The following is a 10,847-nucleotide window of genomic DNA, read 5'->3' on the forward strand; positions in this document are numbered from 1 at the left end:
ATTTGACCTTGCTTACTTACATTTGTCCCAGGACTCCTTTATTCTTCGGAACAACTTTTTGATTTTAAGAAAACAAACCCCCAAACTTTCATTTTGAAATGGTCAAAACAGGAGATGGAGAAAACAGTCCTTTCCTGAAAAAGTACTTAACATACTGGCCCTTTCCAAGAATAGGACTCCCAACCTGTCTTACTGAAGACCTACTGGGCAGACGTGTTCAGTAGCATGTCAAGCTGTCAGCCTCCTCTCAAAGTCCCCCCAGCTGAGTCCATCTCTCGTGCTGCCCCCTCCACTCCCCCTTACTATAAACTCTCTGTAAGGAAAGATGAACTGATGCAGTAGGGAAAGTAAGGAAAAGCTGCTTGATGCATTTGCACAGTGTTGGGTGAGTAGGGAACAGATGGGTAGCATGGTGAAACATGGTGTGCTCCACAGCATGCCTTGGGCCAGGCCAGGATCAGTCCTGCTCCTTCGCAGCCTCCGGCTGGGATCAGAGCAGTGCACAAACCAGTTCTTGCTAGCGGGATACACTGAGCCTTTGTGCCAGCAGGTTTTGTAGCACTACTCAACTGGCCCTAGTCTTGTCGTGAACAAAATGCCATTAATATCCTGCAGAGTTCCTGAAGACTAACAAAAACCATTGCATTTTCCATCTCTGTTTGTTCACAATTATGAATGTATATAAAAGAGACTAAAAAGAAGATGAGGATACCTTGTTTCCATATACTGCGATATCTCTGATCATTTTTCAAGCAAGAGACACTAAATTCTGTAATACTTTCCACAATGGAGATGATGAAATTATTTTACTACTTATGGAATATAAAATTAGATATGAGAAGCATAAATAAATATGCAATAGGAAATAACTGCAATGGCAGGAAGATGAACTTGCTGACCTAAGAGGTCTTTTCTCTCTTTAACTCTAGTGATTGTATAGATATGTTTTCATTTGTTGTTAATAAGAAATAATAATAATAAATGTAGCTAAACGTAATGAAACTTGAGAATTTTTGAGCTGATAAGCTGTATAGTTGAATAGTGATACATATTTAATAGCTAAAGAAGGAAACTATAATTTACCATTTATGTTCAGCCTTTGAAATTTTTCTGCTACACCTATAAAATGTATTTTTAGCAGCCATTATGAATTTGTTCAATGGTGGTGTTTCAGAATCCTCTATTCCTTTTAAATCCCAACATATTGTATATTTTCTGCCCAGATGGTCTTCAGAGTCTAGGCAAGGCTCTTAGATGTGTCTTTGGCTACAACAGCACTGTGCTTGGGAGAAAACAATGTCTCTGGCTCCTAGGGGATGGGTTAGTCCAGGTCAAGACCCGAGAGAGGAAGCAATTTTGACCCACTGACTCCACATGTAGTGGAACTATCTCTCAACCACCTTTGTCTGTTGGCCTCTCTCTGTCGGATCCTGATCTCTTCTGCACGTTGCAGTTTACCAGGAAGAAGGGTTATTTGGCAAGGTAAGGGTAGAGAGATGGAGGAACCAGCACTAGATCTCTGTGCACCTGCTTTCCTGATGTAGTAAGTGAGCAAACAACCTCATCTAGCTATGGGTAAAACAACCTGCCTGTCTTTTAATCTTCAAGGCAGTAACCATGTGTGAGTTTACCTGAATCCCAGTAGAATGAAGTGCCATTTCTTCCTGAGATAGTGACAAGACTGACAAGACAGAGGTATAAAAATATAACACGAGTATGACAGGTCTTCACAGAGGATTAGAGATGTTCTGACGGTGCTGGTCTCAGTAAAGTATACTAATGACAAGAGGAAAAGCTTTTAATACTGGAAGGGGCAACATGAATGGAAGTGGAAATACAACAAATGCCAGGAAAGATATGCAACCTGCATGTTCAGAAAAGACCATCATTCTAGATAAGTACTATTCCTGCATTTGACAAGAGTTAAATGAAATGTATTCTGCTTTTGGCTGCTAGGGGTCAATAAGATAAAAGTTGGTATTGGACCTGTAACTTTCTACAAATTACCAGGGAATGTAAAAATTAGTGGGACCTGTGGTTTAGATGCTGGCTACAGACAAAGCACTTTGATATATTGGTCTAATTCAACACAAAAGACTTTTTTTCTGCCCTCCTCTGGATACATCATTGAAATAGGCTACTTGTTATGGCTAATTCTCACCCAAAAAATTGTCACACTTGTGACTTGTATAGGTTTACAACCATGTATTGTCTATCACATTAGATTTGAGTTATAAAATATCACCTCACTACATGGCATACAACGATTTAAAAATACAAATGTTTCTAAAAGTCATGGGGACTAGACGGTTTTGTTCTTTTGGGTTACTTCTTACTTTCAATTGCTGCTGTTGGGTCAGTACTAGCAGTTCAGTATTGCCGGTGGCGACTCAGTTTAGTTTATGATGAATCTTGTTTGCCCCCGTGTGGTACAACTAGAAAAGACAGACTGAGCTACCCTGTTCCTCCTGGTTTTATGTTAAGGGCTGGTGCTTCGAATACTTGGGGTATGAATAACTTTGTGCTCATTTTCCCTTTTTTGCACAGGTAGGTTACCCTGGGCCTTCATAACTGAACCCTTCATTTTTATCACACAAGAGCACACCAGAATAAGCAACTTTTTATTCTAGAAGCACAAATGAAGGAAGCGCAAACGCTTTTTTGTTCACTATTTCTGAATATGCTCTATATGGTTGGAATAATCTTTCAGGATGGATGTTCAAGCCTATTAAGTTCAATTAAATAGTTATTTCAAGATATAGAAAGTCAATTGAGTTTTTTAAATTGACAGCAAATAACCACGGAGAATCAACTAAAATTGATAACTGAAAAGCAGTTGCTAGGCTGCATCACTGAAAGCATTCAGGGTTTCTGTTTCTTAATTAACTTTCAGGCTTTAAAAATGCAAGTCTTTTATAACCCTTCGGGGTTTTTTGCACAGTTAATTTAAAATTTTGTATATTTGAAGCAAAAAGAAGTGAGCAATATGGGTCTGATCCAAACCCTGCTGAAATTAATTAATGTGGCATCACATGAGCTAATACTAAACCAGAAATAGTACAGTTATACCTCACTGATATAGCCATGATGCTTTCGATTCTGTGTTTGACTTTTGAACGTTATGAACAAACTGCCTTGATAACCAAAAACCTGTTACAAAGCTGCAGAGCAGGAATGAAAACTTTTGTGCACACTGATTAAGAAGCTTGTACGACTGTTAATAAAAATTAGTTTTCTGTCTCTTCTCTTGTAAAATTACCCAGTTGTGGCAAATTGTCTTCAATTGTGCTATTAATCTTGTGGCTCTGCTGTTCCAATAGAGTTTCATATTTTTACTTTATCAAGAGTGTGAAGTAAAAAATTGTGACCACCAAAACAGAGAGAATAATAACAAAAGAATGATACTTTCTTGTATGTCAGCTACATCATTTATTCTTTGTAACCTGAATAAGAACCAGATTCCAGGAGATTGTCTGTGCTGTCAGACTATTATGAATGGGACATCTTGGAATCATTTGACACCTAAAAGAAACAAAAAATCTTCATCCCAGCTTCAGAGGCCTTCAGATTACAAAACACAAGTCATTAGTCTGTAGAACTGGCTGACAATGGGAAAGAGTAAAGTGCATCATCTGACATACTTAAAACTTCATGGAAATCTCATTTTTAACTGGAAGTTACCAGAATGGGAAATACGTGGGAAAAGGCTGATATTATTTGGAAGAATGTTTATGTATGTTACAGAAATTAGTAGAGGATCACTATATACTATAAATCTGACTCTACATACCTATTATCATAATGTCTGTCCTAACTATACAAAGTATGATTTTCCTAAATTCCCCTAAAACACTACTCTTCTGTTTTTATCACAAAATGAGAGCCCTGTTTTGGTTTTTATTACAATTTGTTATCTTATAGCTGCTAAATACATATCATAGTAAACACAGAGGGGAAATATTAGCATGAATTATTGGCATTCGGACCGTTTCTGGTTTTTTTAACTGCAATAGATAGCAAATATCAGCAGTTTGGCCCTAATGGGGATTCATAAGCTCTGTAACACAGACCAGAATGGCCAATGCACCTGGATCCCTCAGCTTCTCTCCCAGTTCTTGCAGTTCTCTCTTCTGCAGTTTTCATGTAAACCAAGGATAACTGCAGGTTTTACCAGATGACCTGGAAAATTGGCTCACTGTCATTTACTTTCCAAATTTGTCATTTCTTTTATTTAAAATTTGCAATTTAATATCAAGCTTTTCTTTCTAAGAAGAGCTACTCAGTAGTCATCACATATTCACATAAGCATCACAGAAACTTCTTCAAGTCTCACATAAAAAACACGTCATTCATCATTTTTTGATATTTACTGTTACCTGATACTTACTATTCTGCAATAAAATTAAAGGAAATATATCACCAATGCTAATTAAACAATAATTCCCATAGCTTTCTATATGGAACAAATATGAAAACTTCTCTTTAGCCTGCAAAGTCTGGTCTTAAGTCAGCAAAATAAATTAAAATATAATTAAATCAATTAAATTTAAATTAAAATTTAATGTTAATTAAAAATAAAAAATTCCGAAAAATTAATTGGGTGCATAAATTTAAATTTTTTACAAAATAGAAAGCAAAGAACTTAAAATGAGCACCAGAAGAAGAATGCTATTATTTATGTTTGTGTAATCGATTTGTTAGAGAAACTTTCCTCTAACAAGAATGGAAGTAGCTTAAGCACAAATGTAGCTTACAGGATATCCCACTCAAGTCAGTGGGACTAATGCCGGTTTAAGTCAAGTCTGTACTTCAGTAACTGTCATATCAGGCACCTAGGATAAAAAAGGCAAATAGGTGCATAATGATAAACTAAATACGCTCTGCACTCTTTAAAATAGTGTTACCTGATCTCTCTTAAATAACAGTTCAAAGGGATAGCTGCAACGCATTTGTACTTATAAAAACAATTGTGTAAAAGGAAATGTTCACTTGCACAAGCTGTATTGAAAGTATCTTCCATGTAAAAATTAGCTGTCAAATTTTGTCAGTGGAATATATTAAATTGTTTCACAGCTGTTGAAGACTAATCTGTGAAATGCTTTTTCCCCACAGAATTATGAAATTTCATGTTGCAAAGAGAAAGTTTAAGGAAACACTTCGTCCATATGATGTCAAAGATGTCATTGAACAGTATTCAGCAGGTCATCTGGACATGTTATGCAGGATTAAGAGTCTTCAGTCACGGTAAGGAAAAATCATTTCTGCTCTGCATATGCATCTTATGTCATTCAGTGCATAATGAATATTGGTAACGTTTAACATTGCTGTGTTATATTTGGGTACAAAGTGCCATCCAATCTTCAGCCCAGCTTCTCTTTCTGTGAATACTGCTGAACCAGAAATTATACTGTGGGTAAAAACAAACTAAAAGACATGTATCTAAATTGTCCCCAGAAAATGGAAGTCTGAAAAATAGAAAAGGTAATCCTTTATCTGTAAAGTCCATTCATAAACAAGAAATTTAGTCAGGACGTTGCCAAAAGGATGAAGTCGACATTGAGAACTGCCTTTCTCCCATCCCAGACTTTTTCTTCTCATATAAAGGAAATTGGGAACTACTGGTAGTGTAGTATGTATGTGGCTTCTAGATTCCTAGCAATAATAAGAATAATTTTTAAAAAACATTGCCTCCTGTATCATTACCAACATCAGGGCTGAGATTCATGCCTCAAACTGACAACTTTCCCAGGACTCAATGCTGACGGGAGAGCTGAGAGTGGCACTGGTATCTCTGTTCCTCCACAACATCAGGCTGCTGGAGAGGCAAACTCCTCTCTACCCCTCTCAACAAGTCTAGCCCTTGCTCTCCCAGATGATGGCTGAGTTCTGGCCCCCAGTTAGTGCCAATGGAAAAGAAAAGTAGACTCAAATGCTCCAAAATAACTTTTTTTTTCTTAATTAATAAAATCATTTGTCTTCTTTTTCAAGTGGTTTGCTGAAGTACTGGGATTTTAGTTTTTAATGTACGGACACAGCATCCCATATCATCACCATTTTCAAGAATCACAGCATCTTTTGATTTCTCTTACAGTGTTGACCAAATTCTTGGGAAAGGACAAATCACAGCAGATAAAAGAAGTAGAGAAAAGAATCCTGCAGAGAATGAGACAACTGATGACCTCAGTATGTTAGGGCGTGTAGTCAAGGTGGAGAAACAGGTAGAGTCATTATCCATGTTGCTTTGTCTTCCTCTATTGCTCATGCCTTTTGTGTATTTTATTGCCAGTTACAAAGGCTGAACAGGTAAAATATTTTTTTCTAATATATGCTTCATTAACATGCTGAAGTAAAATTCATATGAATAGTATTACCTTAACTGTCTTCCATATACAGAAAAGCAAGTAAGGAAAAATCACAGGTTACTAATTTTTTTTCCCTTTGTCAGTTTGCTCATGAAAAATTTGCATGGCTTTTGACATTATTTTTCAAAGGTCAATACAATATACCAAGGTACTTCCATATTTCTCTTCAGCAGTCACATTTTCCCTTTGCTTGGGTCCCAAATATTTTAAATCAGTATTTGGCATTAATGTTAACTTTTTTCTCTCCTCCTGTAGGTACAATCCATTGAGTCAAAACTGGACTGTCTATTAGATATCTATCAACAAGTTTTGCGAAAAGGATCTGCATCCGCACTCACTTTGGCTTCATTGCAAATGCCAGCTTTTGAGTGTGAGCAGACTTCTGATTATCAGAGTCCATCAGACAGCAAAGATTTGTCTAATTCTGCACAAATTAGTGGATGTGTATCCAGATCAGCTAGTGCCAATCTGCCTCGTGGCCTACAGCTTATACTGACACCAAATGAATTTAGCACTCAGGCTTACTATGCTTTTAGTCCAGCTGTGCATAGTCAAGCAACGCAAGTGCCAAATGATGGACCTGCAACAGTTAATAATACATCAAACCAAATAAACCAGGCAACTAAGCCAGCAACTCCAACAACATTACAAATACCACCTTTTTCATCAATGAAGCATATCAATAGGCCTGAGCCCGTTCATATTATTCCTGTGACCACACAGGAAAATATTTCCGATGTCACCGCTTGCCTTGTTGCATCAAAGGATAACGGACAAGTTGCACAGCCCAGTGCAACAAAGGATCTCACATGGAGAAAAAGTCTGGATACAGAAGGAGAACCTTTGCTCTCAGTTAAACCTGTGGTGCAAATGGATTTAGGAAAATCTTTATCTGTACAAAACCTTATACAATCAACAGAAGAACTGAATGTACAGATTGCTGGCAGTGACTCCAGTGGTTCCAGAGGTAGCCAAGATGTATACTCCAAATGGAGGGAGTCAAAATTATTTATAACTGATGAAGAGTTGGAGACAGAGGCAGGAACAGAGACTACTGAAGCCATTTCGCGCCCATTAGTGGAAACAACTCTCTCTGCTGACTCTCTAAGGACTGGAATATCAAGATCATCTCAAAGCATCTGCAAGCCAGGAGACGGTACAGAAGCACTCAGTCTGCTCCACGTCAAACTTAAATAACAGCTTGTGGGCTTTCTTTATTGGCTGGGTCATTCCTCTAGTCATACATATCATAGCATGAACTGTTTTGAAAGCCTTTTTAATAAGATTAAATACAAAAATCAGGAAGAATCTGCAAAGCAGTTGAATGAGCCCATATCTCCTAGTTGCATGAAAATGCATGTTTAAGTGATGGCTGTCATTCAAATTTACACCTACAGTACAGCAGCCTTTCATGTAGTACAGTAGGTTTAAATAATGAGTTGCCTACAAAGCCAATGCTGCAGGATGTATCAAAAAGCAAAAATCTGAGCATTTAGACCTAGTGCCGTTTCTACAGGGCAGAAGTAAAAATTGTGAGGTTTAAAGCACTTTGCTTCTGAACTAATTAAATATATATATATATAATGTCCTGATTTAGATGATAGTTTATGTTTACAACAAAAAAAATTATCTACAGCTGCTAGCAAGGTACCAAGGAAACCAGTAATACGGGATTAGAAGTGGCTGCCAGTTGCAAGATACACACATTAGCTCATCAGTAAGCAGTTATTTTTAACTCTGAAAAACAGTATGTTAATACCCATCTGATTCTGGGTGATTTAATGCTGTGGCAAAAGTAGGTGGCACACCACTATCACATTGTTCTTTATAACAAAGACTATTTTCCTATAAAAAGTTTGCATTTTAAGGATTGGGGCTGGCCTCAGAAGTGGATAACCTGGGTGAATGCACTAAAAATTCAAGGGGATCCGTCCTTCTTCCAGTCTCACTGAGGAGCTATCTTGTGAATCTGAAACATTCTGGCAGCAGTAGGTGAGGGAAGGAAGCAGGCACTGCCTTTGTTGTAGAAACAGTATTTCCTTCTGTGGAAATCTTGGCAATTTTCCTTGCACTCCCAACCTGATACCACAACAGCACTTGATAAGGCTGGGAAAGGCAGGAAAATGAGGAACTGAAATACAGAGTAAAACTAAAGAGGACAGAACAGGGAAGAGAGAAAGACAACACAATCAATGAAGAAAAAAAATTTCATGGATGTAGATGGGCAGGAGGGGAAATGATCCCAGAAAATAAAACAAGGAAGGTAAAGAGTCAAATATACGTGTTTTTTTTTTTTTAAATCCAGGCTGTCAGTTACAGATACTGAGTGCTATTTAAAAAAAAAAAAGAAAAAAAAAAGAAAAAAAAAAGCCATGTAGGCAATCAGAAAGGGGAATAGAAGTAGGAAGAACCACCTTAACTGAAAAAAAAAAAAAAAAAAAAAAAACAAAACAAAAAAACAACCTGAAGGCAAGGGGGTTTTTGTTTGTTTGCTTTTTAAATAAAAAGGGAGGAGGAGAGAGGAGTGAGGGGAAAATGGTCACACTCACAGCTCAACATTGTGTCCCCGCTGCAGTCATTTCTTGTGAACTCTTAAATAAATGACCTTCACACTCCTTCTTCCTAATACCAGAGTTTTCAAAGTCTACATCAGTCTGAGCATTCCTGCTTGATACATACTCTTTTTTTCTTATGCTAACCCACACTTCACTTCTGCTGAGATGCAGGAGCAGCATTAGTGCCTATCTGCACACCCCCAGCAAGGCTTTGCCACTGGGAGATCCCTTGCAGACCCTAAACAGGCTTTCAGTTGCAGAGCCCAAACAGGCTTTCGCTCCTCCCAGCTGAACAAGGTTTCTGTGCATTGCCTCCCCCAGATTTATACCCCACCTGCACCACAGACTTGTAGACAACCTGCCTTGGGCTCAGCTTCCCTCCAGCAGCAGGAACATGGAATGCACACGGGGGTGCCAGTGCCAGCTCACTCAGGGCAGTGTATTCTCAAGGCCCATACCTGGGAACTTATTATGTACATCAAAATCATCACTCCAGTCTTAACGATGGCTAAATGCTGTAGATTGTATTGTGAAGGACTTTATCTGTTTACTATGAAACCATTGTAATTTCTGCTTCCATATTTCCTTTACAGAAGTTTTCCTGGATGTTACATGACAGCTGTATTATGTGAAAGTACATGCAAACTGTAGAGTGTATATATTGTGTTGTTATACGAGGTCCACGGATGGTACACTGTGTTCCATGGCTTATGCCGGAGCAAACTTCAGCTGTTAAATCCTGAAAGACACCTTGAAGCACAATTTCCTCACCACTGATTTGCCATATAATTTACCACATTCAGCCTTTCTTGCTTTTATGTGCTGTCTGATCATCCTAAACCTGATTACAACCGTAATTTTGTGAGGATAAATAAGGTTTTTTCCACATCTCAGTTCATTTACCTATTAACTTATTTGAATGTCTGCAGTTTATCCAGATGGATCTGTAAGTTTAAAGTACTATCCAAAATTTTAAAACTTACAAGGGTTTTTTTGGCGTTTCTTTCTTTTTTCCTAGCTGTTTATGGTGCCTTTCTTGCCTTTCATATGAAGCCTCCTGCTGGCCTAAGCATAAACCTGCACTTAGGTTCAGTTAAGGAGCAAGAGATGGGACACACAGCAACTGTGTCAGTAATGAAATTCCCTTCCCCTCCTTGACAAGATCGAAAAATCAAGGCATCATGAATTGGACACCACTATTCCACGTTCATCTGCATGAGCAGGTGGTTGCACCCCCACTGAGCCCGGAAGGCGTCAGTGGGAGAACTGAGCATTGGCCCTGCCTGTACCAATTCTGCATAGAAACAGGGCCTTGGGTTTTGCTGATCATTTATCTCACAGAAACTTGGTATTTTTGCCTTAAATGACATGCTTGAGTCCTTCTAATTTTAAGTTAATTTATTTAATACAATTTTGTGCACAAAAGAATGAGTTCTATAAATTATGTATGAAAATGTTAATATCTTTACAAAGTACTAATAAATCCAGAAGATCATATCTTTTCAAATTATGGTTTAAAATCCTAATTTTTTTCTTTTATGCTCACCATTATTATTTTTGTAGCTGCAAGTCTTATCATATAGGAATTTTTTAACATAATATTGATAGAAAATAGAAAGAGTAGTGAATATATGACATTCTGGAGAGGAAGAATTGTTTGTTTGGATTTTTATAAGCTTTGCTCATGTTTCCTCATTAGGAGTTTCCTGTTTCTATGCTCTCTTTAAAAGACAGTGTCATGACTGACAGTCATTCATTGCTTTCACAAAAGAAGGACCTGTCTGGCTTTTCAAGTCTTGTCCTGAGCTGCTTATTAAAGTCCAGCTCATGGCAGCTAATAAGAATTGTTCATGAGTAGGGACAAAGGACAATTCTTTTTCTGATTTACAATCCACTTGAGGATTGTTGAAGAGAAAATTTGAACTTAAGT

The 10,847-nt window shown here is 37.7% G+C and overlaps 1 protein-coding gene across 5 annotated transcripts in view; it reads left to right on the forward strand.

The window, feature by feature from the left end:
- The window catches only part of KCNQ5 (potassium voltage-gated channel subfamily Q member 5), a 293,660-nt gene extending 283,260 nt beyond the window's left edge, over window positions 1-10,400 (forward strand). For all 5 annotated transcript variants that reach the window (XM_074895901.1, XM_074895896.1, XM_074895900.1 and 2 more), the window contains 3 exons: window positions 5,113-5,244; window positions 6,092-6,218; window positions 6,618-10,400. In XM_074895901.1, coding sequence (XP_074752002.1) covers window positions 5,113-5,244; window positions 6,092-6,218; window positions 6,618-7,559 — 1,201 coding nt within the window. In that variant the 3' untranslated portion in view covers window positions 7,560-10,400. The remainder of the gene's footprint in view (window positions 1-5,112; window positions 5,245-6,091; window positions 6,219-6,617) is intronic.
- Window positions 10,401-10,847: the final 447 nt, after the last annotated feature.

Source organism: Athene noctua, chromosome 1 (genome assembly GCF_965140245.1).
Source record: "Athene noctua chromosome 1, bAthNoc1.hap1.1, whole genome shotgun sequence".
NCBI lineage: Eukaryota > Metazoa > Chordata > Aves > Strigiformes > Strigidae > Athene > Athene noctua.